General features: G+C 41.2%; 1 protein-coding gene across 2 annotated transcripts in view; it reads left to right on the top strand.

The window, feature by feature from the left end:
* The window catches only part of LOC139566655 (choline transporter-like protein 1), a 37,159-nt gene that overhangs the window by 760 nt on the left and 10,986 nt on the right, over positions 1-25,413 (top strand). For both annotated transcript variants that reach the window (XM_071387912.1, XM_071387913.1), the window contains exons 3-11: positions 2,252-2,394; positions 3,821-3,957; positions 4,064-4,157; positions 4,261-4,430; positions 5,116-5,205; positions 9,507-9,655; positions 16,196-16,382; positions 20,868-21,036; positions 21,386-21,542. In XM_071387912.1, coding sequence (XP_071244013.1) covers positions 2,252-2,394; positions 3,821-3,957; positions 4,064-4,157; positions 4,261-4,430; positions 5,116-5,205; positions 9,507-9,655; positions 16,196-16,382; positions 20,868-21,036; positions 21,386-21,542 — 1,296 coding nt within the window. The remainder of the gene's footprint in view (positions 1-2,251; positions 2,395-3,820; positions 3,958-4,063; positions 4,158-4,260; positions 4,431-5,115; positions 5,206-9,506; positions 9,656-16,195; positions 16,383-20,867; positions 21,037-21,385; positions 21,543-25,413) is intronic.

The following is a 25,413-nucleotide window of genomic DNA, read 5'->3' as shown; positions in this document are numbered from 1 at the left end:
TTTGCTGTGGTTTCTTTGTAGATGACCATGGGCGCGTTCGAGCTGATCACTTTCGTTGAGACGTTGACTAACTTTGGTCGCCGCCTTTCAAAGTGTGTAGCGTTATTATAAACATTGTTCGATTTGGGACTACATGTAGACTGCATAACTTTTATAACAACCATGTGATCAAAGGTCATGATCTTTCGACTGCAGTTGCTCCTCACCACAGTTATCCGTTATATTGACCAGATCATTTGGAACGCAGTCAGGAGGAGGCAAGATCAGGTGGGACCATTCTAGCCAATGAGAGGGCAGATACGCGTGTGACCAGGCACAATGGTTTTCACGATTTACCACAGCCACAAAGTGTATCGTAAAAATTCATGAAAACAAACATTTGCATTTTAGTCAAAATGTAAGGTTGAGGGTTAGGCATAATGTTAGCAGTGTGGTTAGGTTTAAAGTCACATTTGAAGAAGATAACTTGTAGAAATGGGCAGGGTTTATGACTTTGTGGCTGTGTTAACTAGTGACGACCAGGCATAACGCTAATAGTTTGTTCTTAAAGTTGCTGGGATGTAACGTGTCCTATTTATATCGGTAGCAGCGGCAGGTAGCCTAGTGGTTAGAGCGTTGGGCCAGTAACCAATAGATCGAATCCCTGAGCTGACAAGGTAATAATCTGTCGTTCTGCCCCTGAACAAGGCCGTTAACCCACTGTTCCTATGCTGTCATTGTACAAAAGACATGCCTAGTTATCAAGGTTAAATACCAAAAAAATAACAACTGAATCATTACAAAAATTCTATGAGAGCAAATAAGCCTTACATTTTTTTAAATGAAATTTGACACTCATTAACCTCAACAAAAACAGCACCTGCTGGAGACAACAGACTTTGGGCCCAGTTTATCCCTCTCGCTTCGCCTCTTCCTCTCTGTCCTCACCAACTGCAACTTGAAGTCAGAACCAAAGCATTGCGGGAGACAACCTTCTGTTTTGTTGGAAGCAAAATGCACTACATGCTATTAAATTGTTGATGTTGCCACTTATCATTGGTTTTTATCAATACATGTGTACTATTTTGGGTGGATGACTATTTAGAGCTTAAATAGATCTTTATCCTTACACCCTTACAATCTAATTGCATAGGCCCACATGTGGTCCACATTTCTAATATAAATCAATTAAATATCCTACTTGCTGACAATATAGCTAATGGATTTATTTAAATATTACTGTAATGTTGTGTCCCATGTCATAGCATACAATTTGTCTTGTCTGTAATAATGTTCAAATTTGTTGGCTGTATATTGAGTGTGAATACAATTGAATACGTATTGTAGGCTACACATGGGTCATTGTAGGGTGTTTTCTACACTGGCAATTAATGTGTGTCCGGGAAACCGTCCCTTAATAAGCAAGTACCCCAGATACCAGTCATGGGGTCAATACCAAGTGCATATGAATGCTTGGGATATTGCTAGGCATATTGTTTCCCCGAGTAACTTATTTGAACTGATGTACATATATAGTCTAATACGTTTCTGTACAGTGAGCGTTTCATCCCTCATGGGATTTAATCAAATCCGGCTTACTGACAAGCAACGCAAAGGTTGAGAATGAAAGAAACACACTGCGCTCTCTACTGATGCTGACCTGCAATCTGTGACCATGCAGTTATAAGTCCATGTTGCGCAATCACAAATAATAATGAGGAAGGTACAAGGGCATGAAGTAATGGCAAACAGAGCATGTCCCATACAGAGCACGTCCCAAAAACTTTCTGTCGGTGCATATGTACCTCCCCAGAATTTACTCGGCGACTTCAGTCTACAGACGGCTACTTTCGACCTTGCGACTCAAACGCGCCCCATGCTGTGGGTGCGACACTTTACTCTGGCTTACATTGAGCACATGCAGATCCTATTGATCTCTTTTTTTTCAGTAAGCGGACATTATATAGGACTGGCACTGTTAACTGTAATGACATATGATAATATGACGCACACTGGTCAATCCAACCACATGAAGCATAGTGGTACATTGTTTGGCGCCTATTCAGTTCGATTGCATGTATGGAATAAAATTACACTGTTTATGGTTCGCGAAGGTTATTCGCCGGGTCATTTAGTACATGGCGTTTTATACTGATTATTGTATTTACCAGCATAGTTCAGCTCTACCCTGATATTGTTTTGTGCATTGTCACCATGATGATGGTGGTGATGATGATAATGTCGTTGTTAATGGAAGCTGCTTCCCCTGTAGGCCTGTATCGCTGGTTTCTCCATTTCCACGGGAGCTGCATCCAGGCTCATCTCTGGCTACGACAGCTACGGTAACACCTGCGGTCAGAAGAACGAGAAGATCGAGGGGGTCGAACTCAGTGGCCGGGATCAGACCGACAACAAGTAAGTCGCGTTGGAATTGTGGAGCATCTCGAGATGGATGATTACCAGTTATTAGCTTATCATGTAATGGCAAAGTAATAACAATGTTTTGGTTGAGATTTCCACTCCCGTGACAATGTAGGCTCAGCAGGTTGTGACTCCTCTCTCCTAGCCTGGTTAAACCAGACAGAACACGGCCTTCACCATTGTTCAGTGTGATTTAACCAGGCTAGCTCTCTCCCCCTTCCTCCCCACAATCGACAAGTCTTTGTTGTGGTAGTTTAACACACGCCATTTAACATTACCGGTGCACAAACATGGATTTCATCATTTGGAAATCCAGTTTGCCACTTATACTCTCTTGCTCATCTGATGCAAGGCCTGTTGAAGCCTGGATGCTCATTTGTTCTGTTGATGGCTTAACCAGTGAGATCATTGGGCTACAGAGGATTATAAACTGGGAGGTTCGAGCCCTGAATGCTGATTGGCTGACAGCCGTGGTATATCAGACCGTGTACCACGGGTATGACAAAACAGTTATTTTTACTGCTCTAATTACGTTGGTAACCAGTTTATAATAGCAATAAGGCACCTCAGGGGTTTGTGGTATTTGGCCAATATACCACGGCTAAGGGCTGTATCCAGGCACTCTGCGTTGTGCCATGCGATAGAACAGCCCTTAGCCGTGGTATATTGGCCATATACCACCCCCCCGTGCCTTATTGCTTAATTAGCTTGCCAGCACAGGGCATTACTGTAAGACACTTCACTCTAAATCTTACTATACTCAGAAAAGACTGATGTGGGTCTGAAATGGCACCCTATTCTCTATATAGTGCACTCTTTTTGACCAGAGCTGGGGTCAATAATAGTCCACTAGGGAATAGGGTGCCATTTCACATGCAGCCTGAGTGCAACAATGTTGTGCATTCATTCACGACCATGTCCTTTTTTTGGAAGATATTCTAATAAATGATTCAGACATGATTCAACTTTTTGTTGTGCTGCTCGTCCAGTAAGTTTCCATTCTAGCAGTCTCTAGGAACGGTTTCAATGAGACAATGGGCTTTGTTTCTTAGGCTGGGCTGGTTGCCCATTGACGTTTTGACTGGGGGGCAGCAGGGGCGTTTTGGCGACAGAGATTTGACTGTTTGCTAAGCTCTATCCCACATCACATTTTACACAACCTACGTCAAAAAGTCTACGATGAAAATATACTTAGGAAAATATGCAATTTATTGTAATACAAGATGGAACAGTACATTTTGCAACGTTCAAGGATGTTACTCAAATGTGCACATGTTTAGTTCTGTCTTATTTGACTTGGGCCATTGGCTTCCTTCAAGGAGCATGTGCCATTGGCAAATACACTCCATCTCACTCTTTTCAGGACGTTTTTCTACTTCCCTCCATCCTTATTGAAGTCCTGTTCTTTGACCTTTTCCAGGTATGTCTTCTTCCTGGACCCCTGCAACATTGACATCCTGAACAGGAAGATCAAGTCCATGGCCCTCTGTGTGTCCAAGTGTCCAGACAGAGAGCTCAAGACGTACACTGACGTCAAAAAGTTTGCACTGCAAAATGGTGAGCATTCTTCCTGTTCTCATCCGTACTGTATGCATTTATTGATTGGTAATTGGTGAAAATGAATTGCACAAAGTTTATTTCCTATTTCTCCACTTTTACATAGGATCGGAGCTCTGCTCGTACGACATTCCAGTCTACAAGTATCCAAGCCACGGAGAGAGATCCAAAAAGTGCCCCAAACTCCCCGTGCCACCAAGGTACAGTCCTTTTACCAGTGTCAAGTCAACAGCGAGTAAATATAATGACACTAGCGAGACTATGTTGACGATACCATTTTCCCCATCCTCACCCCTTGTGCAGTAAGTCTCTCCCGGTGTTCCACCGCTGCACTCCCGTGGACATCTCCTGCTACGCCCAGTTCGCTGAGGCCTTCGTCACCTTCGTCAGTGACAACAGCATGCTGCACAGGGTCATCGCCGGGGTGATGGCCAGCAAGGAGATCATCATGGGCCTCTGCGTGCTGGCTCTAGGTACCGTGCATTCTAAAGTGGCGTTTTATGTTCCAGCTGTCCGTATTTAGCCTCCTAAAGCATAATAGTGTATATCCTAAATAACTTATCTCGCTCTCTGTATGCTGCTTGATTTGATTGTGCCTCAGAGGCCTCTGCTCTCCCACCTAGAAAGTTGCGTTTCCTGAGACAGGGTCAGGAAATGATAACAGGAAATGTCTCCTGGAGATCTGACGGCAACCAGGGCTCCATGCCCACTTTTTAAAAGTAGAAAGATTTAGGAGCACAGTGGAGAATATTTGAGGTAACAAGCCGTTGTCTTTGTAGTAATAGCGCAAGCATGACAGCCGTGAATCTGCGCTCAGTGTATTCCCCATGGCACTCGGGCTGCAGTACAGTGAAGTCACCTAGTCATTGCAACAATCATCATCTGGGTGATTTTCATTCTAGGCACACTGGTGCTCCTAAATAAAAATTCCAGGTCGCAGAGCGCATATGCGAGTAAAAAGGTCGCACTGTAGAGCGCTGGCATCCAAAATAAGTAGTCCCCCCCTCCCCCTTAAATTGACATGAAACATCACACAATTATGCCTTATGTTTCAATGATTATAGCAGCAAGAATCATAGCGTTATACAATAATAAGGCATTTTTTTATCATGACAATAGCATCGTTTCATCCCTTTTATTTCTATCCCCCCTCTGTAGTCCTCTCCATAATCCTGATGGTGGTGATTCGCTACATCTCTGTCGTGCTGGTCTGGATGCTCACCGCCCTCGTGGTTCTGGGCTCTTTAGGTAAGCTTCCCTCTTACCGACGTCTCAGTGATGTCACGAAAGAGACGTCTTTACTAGTGATGGGCTTTCCGAGTCTTTTCGTTGAGCCGGATCTTTTGTCTCCGCTCACCTAAAATGAGCCGTTCATTTGGCTCCCAAACGTCTCTTCCTTCATTCTGTAGTGCTTAAATTTTTTTATGAAAAACCACATTTCTATTGTAAAGCCTAAACAGTCGCCTACCATTATGTCAGATTGTGAAATGTGAGTTCAAATCAATGTTACCTCACGAAATTAGATTGCTTGCAAAAACACAATGCAAAAATTGAGCATGGACCAGAATGAGGCTCTCTCCTCACTATCTACTGTCCCTGCTGTAAGGAATTACCATCTCCAGATAATGTTTTTACAACTGATCTTCGGATAATGTTTTTACAACTGATCCCCGGATAATGTTTTTACAACTGATCTCCGGATAATGTTTTTACAACTGATCTCCGGATAATGTTTTTACAACTGATCTCCGGATAATGTTTTTACAACTGATCTCCGGATAATGTTTTTACAACTGATCTCCGGATAATGTTTTTACAACTGATCTCCGGATAATGTTTTTACAACTGATCTCCGGATAATGTTTTTACAACTGATCTCCGGATAATGTTTTTACAACTGATCTCTGGATAATGTTTTTATAGCACTCATGTCGGTGTAGCTATGAAGTGCTTTGAAAGGCTGGTAATGGCTCACATCAACACCATTATCCCAGAAACCCTAGACCTACTCCAATTTGCATACCGCCCAAACAGATCCACAGATGATGCAATCTCTATTGCACTCCACACTGCCCTTTCCCACCTGGACAAAAGGAACACCTATGTGAGAATGATATTCATTGACTACAGCTCAGCGTTCAACACCATAGTACCCTCAAAGCTCATCACTAAGCTAAGGAACCTGGGACTAAACACCTCCCTCTGCAACTGGATCCTGGACTTCCTGACGGGCCGCCCCCAGGTGGTGAGGGTAGGTAGCAACACATCTGCCACGCTGATCCTCAACACTGGAGCTCCCCAGGGGTGCGTGCTCAGTCCCCTCCTGTACTCCCTGTTCACCCACGACTGCATGGCCAGGCACAACTCCAACACCATCATTAAGTTTGCAGACGACATAACAGTGTTAGGCCTGATCACCGACAACGACGAGACAGCCTATAGGGAGGAGGTCAGAGACCTGGCCGGGTGGTGCCAGAATAACAACCTATCCCTCAACGTAACCAAGACTAAGGAAATGATTGTGGACTACAGGAAAAGGAGCACCGAGCACGCCCCCATTCTCATCGACGGAGCTGTAGTGGAGCGGGTTGAGAGCTTCAAGTTCCTCGGTGTCCACATCAACAACAAACTAGAATGGTCCAAACACACCAAGACAGTCATGAAGAGGGCATGACAAAGCCTATTCCCCCTCAGGAAACTAAAAAGATTTGGCATGGGTCCTGAGATCCTCAAAAGGTTCTACAGCTGCAATATCGAGAGCATCCTGACCGGTTGCATCACTGCCTGGTACGGCAATTGCCTGGCCTCCGACCGCAAGGCACTTCAGAGGGTAGTGCGTACGGCCCAGTACATCACTGGGGCAAAGCTGCCTGCCATCCAGGACCTCTACACCAGGCGGTGTCAGAGGAAGGCCCTAAAAATTGTCGAAGACCCCAGCCACCCCAGTCATAGACTGTTCTCTCTACTACCGCATGGCAAGCGGTACCGGAGTGCCAAGTCTAGGACAAAAAGGCTTCTCAACAGTTTTTACCCCCAAGCCATAAGACTGAACAGGTAACCAAATGGTTACCCGGACTATTTGCATTGTGTGCCCCCCCCAACACCTCTTTTACGCTGCTGCTTCTCTCTGTTCATATTATATGCATAGTCACTTTAAATATACGTTCATGTACATACTACCTCAATTGGCCCGACCAACCAGTGCTCCCGCACATTGGCTAACCGGGCTATCTGCATTGTGTCCTGCCAACCCCGCTTTTTACGCTACTGCTACTCTCTGTTCATCATATATGCATAGTTACTTTAACCATACCTACATGTACATACTACCTCAATAAGCCTGACTAACCGGTGTCTGTATATAACCTCGCTTCTCTTATTTTCAAATGTCTTTTTACTGTTGTTTTATTTCTTTACTTACACACACACACACACACACACACACACACACACACACACACACACACACACACACACACACACACACACACACACACACACACACACACACACACACACACACACAGTCTTGTACAGCTAACCTTGTGGGGACATACAATTCAGTCCCATTCAAAATCCTATTTTCCCTAACCCCTAACCCTAAACCTAACCCTAATCCTAACCCGTACTCTTACCCTAACCCTAACCTTAACCCTAACCCTAACCCCAACCCAAAAACCTAAACTTTATCCTAACCCTAAACCTAACCCTAGCTCCTAACCCTACAACTAACCCTAGCTCCTAACCTTAATATTTAACTTAATTCTAACCCTAACACTAATTCTAACCTTAACCCTAAACCCCCTAGAAATAGCATTTGACCTTGTGGGGACTAACAAAATGTCCCCAGTTGGTCAATTTTTACTTTGTTTACTATTCTTGTAGGGACTTCTGGTCCCCACAAGAATAGTTAAACACGTCCACACACACACACACACCTTTTTTTCGCACTATTGGTTAGAGCCTTAAGTAAGCATTTCACTGTAAGGTCTACACCTACTGTATTCGGCGCACGTGACAAATAACTTTGATTTTATTATATCTGATCTCCAGATAATGTTTTTACAACTGATCTCCAGTTAATGTTTTTATAAATGTTTTTACAACTGATCTCCAGATAATGTTTTTATATCCGATCTCCAGATAAGGTTTTTATATCCGATCTCCAGATAAGGTTTTTATATCCGATCTCCAGATAAGGTTTTTATATCCGATCTCCAGATAAGGTTTTTATATCCGATCTCCAGATAAGGTTTTTATATCCGATCTCCAGATAAGGTTTTTATATCCGATCTCCAGATAAGGTTTTTATATCCGATCTCCAGATAAGGTTTTTATATCCGATCTCCAGATAAGGTTTTTATATCCGATCTCCAGATAATGTTTTTATATCAGAGCTCCAGATAATGTTTTTATATCCGATCTCCAGATAATGTTTTTTATATCCGATCTCCAGATAATATTTTTACAACTGATCTCCAGATAAGGTTTTTATATCCGATCTCCAGATAAGGTTTTTATATCCGATCTCCAGATAAGGTTTTTATATCCGATCTCCAGATAAGGTTTTTATATCCGATCTCCAGATAAGGTTTTTATATCCGATCTCCAGATAAGGTTTTTATATCCGATCTCCAGATAAGGTTTTTATATCCGATCTCCAGATAAGGTTTTTATATCCGATCTCCAGATAAGGTTTTTATATCCGATCTCCAGATAAGGTTTTTATATCCGATCTCCAGATAAGGTTTTTATATCCGATCTCCAGATAAGGTTTTTATATCCGATCTCCAGATAAGGTTTTTATATCCGATCTCCAGATAAGGTTTCTATATCCGATCTCCAGATAATGTTTTTATATCAGATCTCCAGATAATGTTTTTTATATCCGATCTCCAGATAATGTTTTTTATATCCGATCTCCAGATAAGGTTTTTATATCCGATCTCCAGATAAGGTTTTTATATCCGATCTCCAGATAAGGTTTTTATATCCGATCTCCAGATAAGGTTTTTATATCCGATCTCCAGATAAGGTTTTTATATCCGATCTCCAGATAAGGTTTTTTATATCCGATCTCCAGATAATGTTTTTATATCTGATCTCCAGATAATGTTTTTATATCCGATCTCCAGATAAGGTTTTATATCCGATCTCCAGATAAGGTTTTTATATCTGATCTCCAGATAATGTTTTTATATCCGATCTCCAGATAAGGTTTTTATATCCGATCTCCAGATAATGTTTTTATATCCGATCTCCAGATAATGTTTTTATATCTGATCTCCAGATAATTGTTGTTGGGAGCTCAAAAAGCAGTAGTAGCAGTATGCAAATCAGGAAGCCAAATGAACGGCTCTTTCACAGGTGCAATTCAATTTCCGCTGTTCGAAAAGAGCCGGCCGTTCTCGAACAACCCATCACTAGTCTTTACCTGGTTCTTCTCTGATATCCATCCAGAAACCAGTGTACAACCAGAAAATTAAATTTTACCCAGTATTAGCCTGAACCCAATGGTAGCCTAATGTCTTCGTCCTTGTGCGTTTCAGGTGGGACCGGGGTTCTGTGGTGGCTCTACGTGGACCACAGGATGAATCTGACCGACCAGACTGGTACCACCCCAACACCCCAACAGCAGTTGGCCACAGACAACGTCCAGGCTCTGCTGGTCTACGCTGTCATTGCCACCGTCTTCACGGTACGTGTGTGTGCATGCGTGCTTGTGTTGCGATTTCTCTGTTTTATATGGGTACCGTGTGTTTATACTGTACTGGGTTTTCAAGTATTTGCTCTTCAAGACCAGATTTCTTTAAGCAACAAGAAAAAGACAGAAATGGACTGACCCACATTTACATTTTAGACTTTTAGCAGATGCTCTTACAGATTTTTCACCTAGTCGGCTCAGGGATATTGAACCAGTGACCTTTTGGTTACTGGCCCAACGCTCTTAACCACGAGTAGGGTTCGGGTGGGAAGTTAAGCACTGGATTTTGGGGAATTTTGCTTAAATTCATCAAAAAAGTTCGCTTATAACAGTGAACCTTTTTTGTGGGATACACATCATGCAATTCTAGGTCTTGTGGCATATTTTGGTTAAACTATCCCCAATTCAATGGAATTGCAACCCTCTGCATGAACAGTGCATTCTTCCATCACATGTACAGCTGATTCTCAAGATCTTGCTCACTAATGAGATGCTATTGAGCCCACACTACTACACTGTCTGAGCCAAGGACTACATGCTTTCTGATTACAATACTGGGTGGGGTGAATATATTTTATATGACATACATGATTTTCTTTTAACTAGTAAATAGTAACCTACAGCAAAGTGTGTTTAAATCATTTCTAACTTGTTAACAATTTCTGCTAGTTAGTTTTTGCTACCATGTGAGTTTTAGTTTGATTGAGCCTGCTAACTGAGGAGTGTTAATTCACCTGTTCCATACATGTTTCATCTTAAAACAAATATCTTACAAAGGAGTTGTTTAATCTAACTGCTTAACTATTTATCTGTACATGGAATTGTATTTGTCGTTTTTTTTTTCTTTTTTTTCTAGTCTTTACAGGAAAATGCCACGGACACTATCTGATGTGTGGAGACATTTCACTGCAGCTGATGTAGAAGGAAAAGCTGTGTACATTTTCAAATACTGTGCCAAATCATATGTGAAGAATGCAACAAAGATGCAGAATCATCTGGCCAAGTGCATAAAGTTCCCACAGCGCTCACAACAAAGCAACCTCTGACAGAAGTCCCTCTACTTCTATTCGAGGTGAAAATGATGAATCAGACACCTTATCGATAGCAACAGCTTATGGTCCTCCTGGAATCAGAAGTGTTTGACTCAATGGAGGAACGTAGTCAGAGAAATGCTGATAAATTTCTTGCTCGAGCTGTGTATGCAACTGGTTCACCTCTGATGCTCACAGGCAGTGTGTATTGGAAGAGATTTCTGAATGTTCTTCGCCCAGCATACACCCCTCCAACCAGACATGCTTTATCTACTCATTTGCTGGATGCAGAGTTCAACAGAGTTCAAGTGAAGGTCAAGCAAATCATAGAGAAAACAGACTGTATTGCAATCATCTCTGATGGGTGGTCGAATGTTCGTGGGCAAGAAATAATTAACTAAATCATCTCCACCCCTCAACCAGTATTCTACAAGAGCACAGACACAAGGTACAACAGACACACCGGTCTCTACATTGCAGATGAGCTGAAGGCAGTGGACCACAGAAGGTATTTGCACTGGTGACAGACAATGCTGCGAACATGAAGGCTGCTTGGTCTAAAGTGGAGGAATCCTACCCTCACATCACACCCATTGGCTGTGCTGCTCATGCATTGAATCTGCTCCTCAAGGACATCATGGCACTGAAAACAACGGATAGCCTCTACAAGAGAGCTAAGGAAATGGTTAGGTATGTGAAGGGTCATCAAGTTATAGCAGCAATCTACCTCACCAAGAAACGTGAGAAGAATAAGAGCACCACATTGAAGCTGCCCAGCAACACCCATTGGGGTGGTGTTGTCATCATGTTTTACAGTCTCCTGGAGGGGAACGAGTCTCTCCAAGACATGCCCATATCACAGTCTGCCGATATGGACAGCCCCATCAAGAGGATACTCCTGGATGATGTATTTTGGGAGAGAGTGGTAAGCAGCCTGAAACTCCTGAAACCTATAGCAGTAGCCATTGCTCGGTTTGAGGGAGACAATGCCATCCTGTCTAATGTTCAGACTCTGCTTGCAGATGTAAGAGAATAAATATGTACTGCCCTGCCCACTTCACTGTTGCTCCAAGCAGAGGAAACTGCCGTTCTGAAATATATCAAAAAGCGTGAAGACTTCTGCCTGAAGCCCTTACACGCTGCACCATACATGTTGGACCCCAAGTAAGCTGGCAAGAGCATCCAGTCTGGTGCAGAGATCAACAAGGCCTATGATGTCATCACTACCGTGTTTCGCCACCTTGGCCTGGATGAGGGCAAGGTACTTGGCAGTCTGGCGAAGTACACTTCCAAGCAAGGGCTATGGGATGGAGATGCAATATGGCAGTCATGTCAACATATCTCATCAGCCACCTGGTGGAAGGGACTTTGTGGATCTGAGGCTCTTTCCCCTGTTGTCTCCATCATCCTCCAAATCCCACCAACATCAGCCGCCTCAGAGCGCAAATGGTCCTTTTTTGGGAACACACACCAACGCACCCAACAGGCTGACCAATACAAGGGCCATCTGGGCAAATTAGAGGCTTTTAAAGCCTGACAACGAGTGATCCTCAACAAAGTTGTAAAGTGACAGTGAAGATGAGGCCTCAGTCTGATGTTCAAGAGGTGGACATTGAGGGAGATGACATGGAAGCCTGAGAGGAAGACAACCAAAGCTTTAGTCTCTAGACTATCATTTTACAGATGTATGTTGAAAATGTTTTTGGGAGATGTGATGGATCATTGGGGATCATTCAATATTCCCTTTATTTTGTTGTTCAGTGAAATCATCCCATGTGAAGAGTCAACTCATTTAATTAAAGTTCAATTCGTAACTAAATAGTTTTTTACATTTCTATTGGAAGGATTTAATCATTTGCAATTATGTCTACTTATGATAAGGTAAAAGGTTTCTGTCTCCATATGATTTGGTAAATATATCCAATCCATCTAAATTTAAATGGTATTAATATTAATTTGCATATATTTCTGTTAATTCCCACGGAAAGTTTCCACGTCTGAATATTCCCCCAAAATGTTTTTGTTGCAGAACAACCTATATTTTGGTGGCCTCGTACATTCTAATGTCTTGATCCCATCCGAAATACACAGCAAAATTGAGTAATTTATCAAATTGAATGTGCCAGAAAACAATAAGGCTAAATTGATTTTGACTCATCATTACCACTTAGGCTACATTACCTGGGACGTGCAAATTCAGGGCTCTAAGCTTACATGTTTTACAAGCAAACACACAATGAAATTATTTGTAGAAAGTGTTTTTATGATAAAACATGACTCCACAGTTTATGAATAAAATATTTTTCGGGTGTTCCATGTTCAATAAAGTACAATCAATGTATCCTCTAGTATTTGACTCGCATCTGAGACAAATTTTAACTATATTTTTATGCCTGCTACGTTACATTAAACCATCAGTGTTTCCCTGTCACTGCTTACTTTGTGCCTGTCCTATCAGTAGAAAACTAGAAGATGCAAATCGTTCATTCTAGCGGGAGAGGGCTTGGCTGACTTTTTTTCTCACTAGCAAATTGAAAAGTAGCCTAGTGAATGTAAATGGAATAAGTAGCCGGCTGAAAATGAGTCTGTAATCTGCTGTTTAGCCGACGGTCGGCACTAGTGGAAAACACTGCATTCCCACATACTCATATCTTCATTTGAAAACTAGCACTGAATAAATGTATTCACATCCCTATGCTATAACTGATAACCAGCATACTGTGCATTCGGAAAGTAGTCAGACCACTTGACTTTTTCCACATTTTGTTACGTTAGTCTTTAAAAATATATATATATATATATAAAAAAATGGGCCCTCATCAATGGGCCCTACACACAATACCCCATAAAGACAAAGCAAAAACAGGTTTTTAGAAAATATCACATTTACACGGTGCTTAATTTGTAAATCGTGACGTGCCTGAACAAAAAGTAAGCGCAACTTTTAAAATAATGCATTGCATACATATCATCGTATTTGCGTAGTAGCATGGATCAGTAGAGTAGAAGCACTTATAGAAGGTGCACACATTAGGAACATGTTTAGTAGCCTAGGGTCCGGGAAAAATCTGCCTTTTATAAACGCGTTCCATGCAATTCTACGTCATTTTACATGACTGGAGACTTTAATACCACACAAATAATTTAAATGGCAGGCTACTTTGACACAGAAAAAAACGGAGAATCTGAGATCAATAGAAACGACCTTGTATTGAATCCATTATTAGCCTAGGTGTGTGGAGACATATTGTAGGCTACAATGTGAGGAGGAAATTATAGTCCTAAAAATGCTTTCCAGTTTCACTGACTCACCCAATGATGCGCAGCTCACTTGCTGGTGATGGCAGATGCGCTTGTGCCAAAAGTCTCTCACTCACTCACTCAAAACAATATTTGGAAGTTGACCAAAATATTTTGGTAGCCTGCAGCATAGTGTTCTCTTTTCAGCAAGAGCCATTTTCTTCCAAACCTGTGTTTTCTCTCAATTGTATTTGAAGTACTGCTAAAGGCCTGTTTTGTCTGCATGCTGTTTTTTCACTGACAGATTTGCTGCGTGTTCCCGACTGTAGGCTATTCCTAGTTATTGGGCTACAATCCACAGCTAGACTATTAAAAAAACTATTGATCCTCTGTGGCTAAATTGTAGGCTGTTTCATGGCGTAGTAGGCTATTCGGAATGATTTCCTTTTATTTCTGACAGACAGCAGTAATTCTGTAACTTTGGCCAATTTATTTCAATTAATCAGGGGTGCTGCAGCCTACTACTCCCCCAGAACCCTTCGCGCGGCTTTGATACTATAAGGAAATTAATGATGAAGTGCAATTCTGGAGAGATGAGAGTTGCAGGCTCAAGTCTATCAGAACAAATAGAGAGGGAGATATCATAAAATGTTAATTTCATTCTAGTTTTGTGAGGGATACTGGCGCGCTTCTCACACAGCCACGCGTTTGTCTCAAGCAGGTTACAATGTTGGTCAAACCATAAACCCGGACCGGCCCAACCCAAATCAACTCTTAGAATATTAGGCCCGAGCTGAAAATCTACTTTTTTACGTTACGTTTTTTTGTGGGGACAGGAGAATTAACAAATAGGCAACTCAAATGAACTTTGATCGTTTTTATTGTCATTTTTACATTTCAAAAAGTGAAAATAGTTTTTCATGCCTCGATATGTACATGATCTGGCCAAATAGGTTCTGGAACAAAACAGTCCAAAATGGAAAGATCCGACTCAAATTAAGCACTCATTTACATAAGTATTCAGACCCTTTACTATTTGGGGAGTTTCTCCCATTCTTCTCTGCAGATCCTCTCAAGATCTGTCAGGTTGGATGGGGAGCATCGCTGCACAGTTATTTTCAGGTCTCTCCAGAGATGTTTGGTCGGTTTCAAGTCCGGACCCTGGCTGGGCCACTCAAGGACATTCGGAGACTTGTCCTGAAGCCACTCCTGGGTTTTCTTGACTGTGTGCTTAGGGTCGTTGGCTAAGGTCCTGAGCACTCTGGAGCAGGTTTTCAACAAGGATCTCTCTGTACTTTGCTCCGTTCATCTTTCCCTCGATCCTGACTAGTCTCCCAGTCCCTGCCGCTGAAAAACATCCCCACAGAACGATGCTGCCACCACCGTGCTAGGTTTCCTCCAGACGTGACACTTGGCATTCAGGCCAAAGAGTTCAATCTTGGTTTCATCAAGCCAGAGAATCTTGTTTCTCATGGTCTGAGAGTCTTTTGGCGAACTTCAAACAAGCGGTCATGTGCCTTTTACTGATGAGTGGCTTCCGTCTGGCCAGTCTACCATAAAGGCCTGATTGGTGGAGTGCTGCAGAGATGGTTGTCCTTCTGGAAGGTTCTCCCTTCTCCACAGAGGAACTCTGGAGCTCTGTCAGAGTGACCATCGGGTTCTTGGTCACCTCCTTGACCAAGGCCCTTCTCCCCAATTGCTCAGTTTGGCCGGGTGGCCAGCTGTAGGAAGAGTCTTGGTGGTTCCAAACTTTTTCCATTTAAGAATGATGGAAGCCACTGTGTTCTTAGGGACCTTCAATGCTGCAGAAATGTTTTGGTACCCTTCCACAGTTCTGTGCCTCAACACAATCCTGTTTTGGAGTTCCAAAGACAATTTTCTCAACCTCATGGCTTGGTTTTTGCACTGTCAAGTGTGGGGCCTTATATAGACAGGTGTGTGCCATTCCAAATAATCTCCAATCAAGTTGTAGAAACATCTCAAGGATGATCAATGGAAACAGGATGCACCTGAGTTCAATTTCTAATCTCATAGCAAAGGGTCTGAATACTTATGTAAATAAGGTGTTTTTGTTTTTTTATATAAATTTGCAAACTTTTTAAAAACGTGTTTTCGCTTTGTCACCATGGGGTATTGTGTGTAGATTGATGAGGATTTTTTATTTAATCCATTTTAGAATAGAGCTGTAACGTAACAAAATGTGGGGGAAATGAAGGGGTCTGAATACTTCCTGAATACTTCATATCCTGTATCCCATTTTCAGGCGATCCTGCTGCTGCTGCTGTTCTTTATGAGGAAGCGCGTGGCACTGACCATCACCCTGTTCCACGTGGCGGGCAAGGTGTTCACTCACCTGCCCCTGCTGGCCCTACAGCCCTTCTGGACCTTCCTCAGCCTCATGCTCTTCTGGGTATCCTGGCTCGGTGTGTTCCTCTTCCTCGGAACCACAGGTCAGAATGGAATACAACTTTGTCACATTGTGAAACAGACATTTTTGTTCATGTCTTTATTTTCCCCGTTCAACAAGATATTTACGTCTAAATAAACCTTTTTGGCGAGGATACCATTTTTTTTTACAGATTTGTTCCAATTGTTTTATGCACCGAAAAATAATAAGGTAGTGAGTGGACTTGCGTCACTATGGAAAGTTTGGATACTGTACGTATGGACTGTTTGGTTCATTTCATCCTGCTAGTGATGTGATGATTAATCATAGAGATCTTATTACATTACTAAAGGGGCTATGTCATAAACCCACAAAGTTCCATAATGGGGTGAAAATGGCAGCCATCTTGGTCAGGGAGAAATCCAAAACCAGTTTAACCTCTACTTCATCACCCTCCCGGATCCGGGATCCTCCTCATCAAAAAAGCTGACTAGCATAGCCTAGCCTAACGTGACAGGGATATCATATAATATAATTTTCATGAAATCACAAGTCCAATACAGCAAATGAAAGATAAACATCTTGTGAATCCAGCCATTATTTCCGATTTTTAAAATGTTTTACAGCGAAAACACAATATGTATTTCTATTAGCTAACCACAATAGCCAAACACACAACCGCATATTTTCACCATGTTACATTTACATTTAAGTCATTTAGCAGACGCTCTTATCCAGAGCGACTTACAAATTGGAAAGTTCATACATATTCATCCTGGTCCCCCCGTGGGGAATGAACCCACAACCCTGGCGTTGCAAGCGCCATGCTCTACCAACTGAGCCACACGGGACCATGTTTCCACCGCACAGGTAGCTTTCACAAAACCGACAAAATAGAGATAAAATTAGTCACTAACCAAGAAACAACTTCATCAGATGACAGTCTTATAACATGTTATACAATACATTTATGTTTTGTTCGAAAATGTGCATATTTGAGGTATAAATCATAGTTTTACATTGCAGCCACCATCAAAAATAGCACCAAAGCAGCCAGAATAATTACCGAGAGCAACGTGAAATACATAAATTCTCATCATAAAACATTTATGAAAAATACATGGTGTACAGCAAATGAAAGATAAACATCTTGTGAATCCAGCCAATATTTCCGATTTTTTAAGTGTTTTACAGCGAAAACACAATATAGAATTATATTAGCTTACCACAATAGCCAAACACACAAACGCATTTATTCACCGCAAAGGTAGCTTTCGCAAAATCCAGCAAAAGATATAAAATTAATCACTAACCTTTGGACAACTTCATCAGATGGCAGTCTTATAACATCATGTTATACAATACATTTATGTTTTGTTCGAAAATGTGCATATTTAGAGCTGCAAATCCTGGTTATACATTGTGAATATGTAGCAACATTTCCCCAGAATGTCCAGAGATATTTTGGAACTCATCATAAACTTTACATAAAAATACTTGTTGTATGGCAAATGAAAGATATACTGGTTCTTAATGCAACCGCTGTGTTAGATTTTTTAAAATAACTTTACTACAACATACAAAAAGCATTATTGTGAGACAGCGCTCACATATTCTACCCCCTGTTGGAGTGAACATATTCCACAGAAATACGAAATAACATCATAAATTGTGTCTTACTTTTGCTGAGCTTCCATCAGAATGTTGTACAAGGAGTCCTATTTCCAGAATAAATCGTTGTTTGGTTTTAGAATGTCCATTTCTTCTGTCGAATTCGCGCCACAATGCTAGCCAAGGTTGCTAACATTCCCACCCTCTCTTGGCGCAAAGAACAGAAAACTCCAAAAGTCCCAATAAACGTTGAATAAACTGATAAAACTCGGTTGAAAAAACCTACTTTATGATGTTATTATCATATGTATCAAATAAAATCAGAGCCGGAGATATTCGCCGTGTATACCGAACGCTTTTCAGAAGACAATGTCGAGCTCCCATTGTCGTATGAAGTGCATGCATATCGATAAATAAAAGCCGTCGAAGACAAAGCAAATACCGGACCTGTCACTCCAAAAGCTCTTGTTCGGCCTCAGATCAAGCTAGACACCCCATTCCACCTTCCACTGCCTGTTGACATCTAGTGGAAGGCGTATGAAGTGCATGCATATCGATAAATAAAAGCCAGTTGAATAGGCAGGCCCTGAAACAACAGAGACTCGTGTTCAGATTTTTCACTTCCTGTATGGAAGTTTGTTGCCAAATGAGTTCTGTTTTACTCACAGATATAATTCAAACAGTTTTAGAAACTTGAGAGTGTTTCCTATCCAATAGTAATAATAATATGCATATTGTATGATCTAGAACAGAGTACGAGGCCGTTTCATTTGGGCACGATTTTTTCCAAAGTGAAAACAGCGCCCCCGTATTGACAAGAAGTTTTAATTAGAATAAATGGCAGTAGAGGCACGTGATGCATTTCCTGCCTTTACTTATGCAGGAAAATACAAGTTATGTGATGCATCAGAAATTGTGTCATGAAATTATAGTTAACATCAAATATTGTCATATAAATACAGTTTATAGGTGTTTTACACATATTGTCTGTATAAATAGCCTCTCAAATATATGTAAACGGACATTAAATGTCTCAGATTTTCTTTTCTTAGAAAGCTGTGAGTGCTATTATATGAGTACATTTACATGCACACTAATAATTAGATATTAAACTGATTATGGCAGAGTATGGAAATAGTAATGTAAACACCTTGCTCTGCTTATCTTAATTGGCATGAGGTCAAAATCGAAGTAAGCATACGCCGATTAAAACACCTGCTTTTCTGAGCCATCTTTCGAATTATTAGGACACGTAAACAGCTTATTCAGCATTCCAACTGTGTATTTGATCTGCGTATGTGCCAGAACCGGTAGCGCAAGCCTCCCTCTTATGCGCGAGTGAAGTGAGTTCGGGAAAACGGAAAGTATGCATTTTAGAAATAGTTTTCACATACAAATGTTATATGTCCGAACTCAGAATCAAATAGGCTTCGCAAAAACAACATGGTCACTGGTGGAACGTTTATTTACATTGGCGATTTCCTGCATTTATTTAAGTCCCATCAGGTAGCCTGATTTCAGATGTGTCCATGTAAACAGGATTATTAGGGAAATCATTATTCTTGCGAAGCATGTAAACGTTTTAAACAAACTATTATATACTGAACAAAAATATAAACGCAACGTGTAAGTTGTTGTTCACATGTTTCATGAGCTGAAATAAAGAGGCCAGAAATGTTCCATATGCAAAAAAAGGTTATTTCTCAAAAATTGTTTACATCCATGTTAGTGAGCATTTCTCCTTTGCCAAGATAATCTATCCACCTGACAGTTGTGGCATATCAAAAAGCATGATCATTACACAGGTACACCTTGTACTGGGGACAATAAAAGGCCACTCTAAAATGTGCAGTTTTGTCACATAACACAATGCCACAGATGTCTCAAGTTTTGATGGAGCGTGCAAGTGACATGCTGACTGCCAGAATGTCCACCAGAGCTGTTGCCAGAGAATTGAATGTTCATTTCTCTACCATAACCCGCCTCCAGCGTCGTTTTAGAGAATTTGGCAGTACGTCCAACCGGCTTCACAACCGCAGACCACGCCAGGCCATCAACTGATTTGAGCCAGTGTAGGACTGTGTATTGACTGCATTGTTTGAATGGAATGTTGGCATATTGTCAGTTAATTAGAAACATTTATGGAAACATTCCTCTACCTACCTACACACATACAGCGCAGATAAATTCTTCACATTCATTATTTTACACACTATCTTATCACAGAACTGGCAAACCATGGTTGACCAACATGGGTGACCTTAGGACCATCATAAGATGGTTCATGTCCATTCTAGTATTCTAATTGCTAATTCTATGTGATTAACACACTTATGTGACATTTTGGAACTGAAAGCGCATGGCTAGAGTGGCATGACTCGACGCCCACTCTTATTTCGATTCTTGGGCCGGTCTGGTGCTGTGGGTGGCAGCTCAGGCACACAGTCAAAGAAAAGGTCTCTGAAATCTACCCACTGCATCATGTTCTCCCGCATCAACAACAACACCAGAGCAACCTCCAGTACAACAAAGCGTCATGTTTTTGTAGAATCTGTCTGCCTACTATTTCCCTTTGTCTGCCTTTTAGCTGTCCCTGGATGTTATTCAGATTAGAGTTCGATAAACTAGATAACGTTAAAAAAGAGAGTCCGTCAAAACTCATCCGAGCTGCAGTGTTTGTTGTTGCAAAATGGTGCCATCTTGCTGTATTATATTTGAATGAAAATATTTCCCCCAAAAAATCTTCCAGGAGCTTTCCAGGCACAAAATCATGATCCTTGAATGCTTTGCAGATCAGAGGAGATCAGCCTACCCCCAATCTTGGCTGTAGGGAACCCTGTAAAGAATGAGAAGGTTGACCCCTAACCTTAGCTGTGTGCCTCTACAGGCACCCCTGTGCAGAGCGACCTCGAACCCTGTCTGTGTGTAACCCCTGCAGGTAGCCCAGTGCAGAGTGAGGAGACAGGGCTGGTGGAGTTTCGTATGTCAGGTCCACTCCAGTACATGGTGTGGTACCACGCTGTGGGCCTCATCTGGATCAGTCAGTTCATCCTTGCCTGCCAGCAGATGACCGTGGCCGGAGCTGTGGTCACCTACTACTTCACCAGGTCAGGAGAGAGTGTTGTAATGAAATTCTATGTGATAGAATGTAATAAAAGTAATGGCATGCTTGTGATGTGTTCACTTGGAAATATCCCGTATCAGACCTGGGTACAAAATATAGTTTTTTTTTCTGTCAAATACGTTGGCTGCACTTGATTGAGCTTGCCTGGTGCATTTGAAACAATGGAATTGTCCCAAAAGTGCAAAGTACACCCATCTTAGCTACAGTACAGTGCCTGCCTTATTGGTCCATTTGTACGGATAATACTATTTTAACCCAAGTCAGTCCTGTGTCAGTTAATTTAAACTATTTACAACTCTTCTTCTTTTCCTCTATCCTGTGGTGGACATCAGGAATAAATCTCAACTGCCCATGACCCCCATCGTGTCGTCTATGCTGCGTCTGGCCCGCTACCATCTGGGCACCGTGGCCAAAGGCTCCTTCATCATCACCTTGGTGGAGATCCCTCGCCTCATCCTCACCTACATCCAAAACCAGCTGAAAGGAAAAGTACGCACTTTGTCTCATTCAGCTATATCAAATCAAATTTGTATTTGTCACATGCGCCGAATACAACAGGTTTATATCACTTACATCCACAATCAGTTCAAAGGCAGAGTATGTAGGGTGTTCACGCACTGGTCTAGAATGTTGAGGAAAAACGGGGCAATTCAAGAGAGTGCTACGCAATTAATTTCAAAATGTCGTTTTTTTTTGCCCTATGTCATTATAAATCTCATAATGAATAATTAAATTGTTCTCTACAACATTATAACCTTAATATACTTGTACTTTTTATTTGATTTAACCTTTATATTGACAGGGACGTCATACTGAGACTAGGATTTCTTCTACAGATGAGCCCTGCATAAATACATCAAACACATACAATATACAAAATTACAAAACATGTGAAGAGAAACAGACATATTTATCAACATAAGAGGTCTCCAGTCATTACTCTGAACTGACCAAGGGGAACATCTCATTCCAGAAAGCTCTGGAAGTTGTTCCACATAAAGGGCGCAAAAAAAACCTTAAAGCAGCTTTACCCATCTCTGTGGAGACCAAAGGGGCCTCCAGGTTTATCCAAGCCTGAGACCGGGTTTTGGTCATTTGTAAATCTAAATTGAATTCATGATGATAGATACATAGGAAGTTTCTGCATGAGTGCTTTGTAGATAAACACAAGAAAATGCTGCTCTCTCCATACTTACAAAGAGACCCAACCCACTTTTTGATACAGAACACAATGGTGAGTTCTATAACCATGACCAGTAATAAACCTAAGGGCACAATGGTGAGTTCTATAACCATGACCAGTAATAAAACAAAGGGCACAATGGTGAGTTCTATAACCATGACCAGTAATAAAACAAAGGGCACAATGGTGAGTTCTATAACCATGACCAGTAATAAACCTAAGGGCACAATGGTGAGTTCTATAACCATGACCAGTAATAAACCTAAGGGCACAATGGTGAGTTCTATAACCATGACCAGTAATAAAACAAAGGGCACAATGGTGAGTTCTATAACCATGACCAGTAATAAAACAAAGGGCACAATGGTGAGTTCTATAACCATGACCAGTAATAAAACAAAGGGCACAATGGTGAGTTCTATAACCATGACCAGTAATAAACCTAAGGGCACAATGGTGAGTTCTAGAACCATCACCAGTAATAAACCTAAGGGCACAATGGTGAGTTCTATAACCATGACCAGTGATAAACCTAAGGGCACAATGGTGAGTTCTAGAACCATCACCAGTAATAAACCTAAGGGCACAATGGTGAGTTCTAGAACCCTCACCAGTAATAAACCTAAGGGCACAATGGTGAGTTCTATAACCATGAAAACTGCAAACATTTCTCTACACCCTATGGCAAAATGTGTAGAATTGCAGGAAATGAGCTGTAAAACGGCCAATTTTCCTTTCTGCCCCATGGCAAAATTAGTTGAATTACATGTTATTAGTTATAAAATTGCAAAATCTTCTCTCCACCCCATGGCAAAATGTGTAGAATTGCAGCAAACTTGCTTTAAAACGGCAACATGTTCTCTACACCCCATGGCAAAATGGTGTTAAACAGGATTTTTGAATGACTAGCTCATGTCTCTACCCCACACATACAATTATTTGTAAGGTCCCTCAGTCGAGCAGTGAATTTCAAGCACAGATTCACCAACAGACTACATGTAGTGAGGTTTTCCAATGCCTCACAAAGGGCACCCAAAGCAGACATTGAATATCCCTTTGAGCATGGTGAAGTTATTAATTACACTGTGGATGGTGTATCAATACGGAGAGGAAAGAAACCACTCAGGGATTTCACCTTGAGGCCAATGGCGATTTAAACCAGTTAGAGTTAAATGGCTGTGATAGGAGAAAACTGAAAATTGTAGTTACTCCACAATACTAACCTAAATGACAGAGTGAAAAGAAGGAAGCCTGTACGCAATACTAATATTGTTTGTAATAAGGTACTAAAATAATAGAACTTTTTGTCCTGAATACAAAGTATTATGTTTGTGGCAAATCCAACATAAGAGTACCGCTCTTCATATTTTCAAGCATGGATGTGGCTTCATCATGTTATGGGTATGCTTGTCATCGGCAAGGACTAGTGATTTTTTTTAGGATAAAAATAAAAGAAATAGAGCTAAGCATAGGCAAAGTCTGCTTTCCAACAGACACTGGTAGACAAATCCACCTTTCAACAGGACAATAACCTAAAACGCAAGGCCAAATATTCACTGGAGTTACTTACCAAGGCGATATTGAATGTTTCTAAGTGGCCTAGTTACAGTTTTGACTTAAATTGTCTTGAAAATTTATGGCAAGAGTTGAAAATGGCTGTCTAGTAATGATCAACAACTAACTTGAAAGAGCTTGAAGATTTTCTTCAAGAATAATGGCAAATATTGTACAATCCAGGTTTTCAATCCAGGTTTTTTGTAATCACTGGCAAAGATGATTCTAACACATATTGACTCAGGTGGTTGAACACTTTTCTAATAAAAATATACAGTGGTTCCTCAATTAAAAAAATTGAGATTATGCCGCCGGACTTAGAGGTAATTTGTGGTTTAGTACGTTGCCCTGCGTCACTGCTTCATTGCTCAAGACCACCACAAGGGGGAGTTAGAGCACTGTTGATTGCGCAGTCATATAGTCTCGGCACCTACATAAAGCTGAGTGACTCACTCATTCATGGCTTTGGATCAAAATAAATAAGTACCAACATTCTTTCTGATAGTCTAGGAGTGAAAAATAGAAAATAGAAGTCACGACTCTACAATTGATCGCTAGTTTTGGTCTCAAATAAGCACGGTCTGTGAAGAGCGTTTAACTAAAATAAGCAATTTTTATTTATTTTTTAAACACCAGGAATATATAGACCTAGACCTATGAACACTTAAAAAACAAGAGTCAGGGTTAGTGCTTTGTGTATATTATTGGTTATCCTGACCTGGATGCCATGTATTATAGTCTCTAAAAGGAAAAATATTACCACCGTCTCTTGCACATTTTCCTTTCATAATGCATCCTTTTAGAGAGATAATTTAAACAGCGACCCCAAATAAAATATTCAATTTTATTTGGAATGGCAAGCCAGACAAATTAAAAGGACTTATTGTCTCACCCCATATTAAAGAATGGCCTTTTTCCCCTTTATTAAGTTTACAACCACTCCACTTTCGGTTATTTGAAAATGAAATCATCTCCAAAATATAGTTATTTTTTAAACAAGGAGATTAGATATATACTGTAGGCCTACCGTAGGTGTTGTAGGTCTTTTATTGAACTTTTTTTTGACCACATAAAGGTCTGCTTACTCTGCTGGCGTCTTGACCCAGTTTTTGCCCTCATTTGCAATGCAAACCCGGGTGGCAGTGTGTTTTGGTCCGAGCAGACACTTTTCCGGCTTACAAACACTTTTCATCAAGCCAGCTTATTTCTATGGTGCTACCCGTTCCAAGGTTAGGACTGTATCCACCAGAGGACTTGAAAATGAGCCGGTGCTGTGAGGATCACCAAAACTAAAGGTATTTTGGTTTCAGTACATTTAAAAAAAAAGTTTTATGTATATAGCCTATCAATGTGTAGACATACTGTGTAATAAAATTGATAATTGTGTACTAAAAACATCAATGTGTTTTTGCAGAGCATACAACCATGCCGACAACCTCAAATGACTGCCTCGCCTGGTTCACCAACTACTTCTCAGATAGAGTTCAGTGTGTCAAATCGGAGGGCCTGTTGTCCGGATCTCTGGCAGTCTCTATTGGGGTGCCACAGGGTTCAATTCTCGGGCCGACTCTTTTCTCTGTATACATCAATGATATCGCTCTTGCTGCTGGTGATTCTCTGATC

The sequence above is a fragment of the Salvelinus alpinus genome, chromosome 39 (genome assembly GCF_045679555.1).
Source record: "Salvelinus alpinus chromosome 39, SLU_Salpinus.1, whole genome shotgun sequence".
In the NCBI taxonomy this organism is placed as follows: Eukaryota; Metazoa; Chordata; class Actinopteri; order Salmoniformes; family Salmonidae; genus Salvelinus; species Salvelinus alpinus.
Note: the sequence above shows the minus strand (reverse complement) of the source record. Positions and strands in the feature narration are given on the sequence as shown.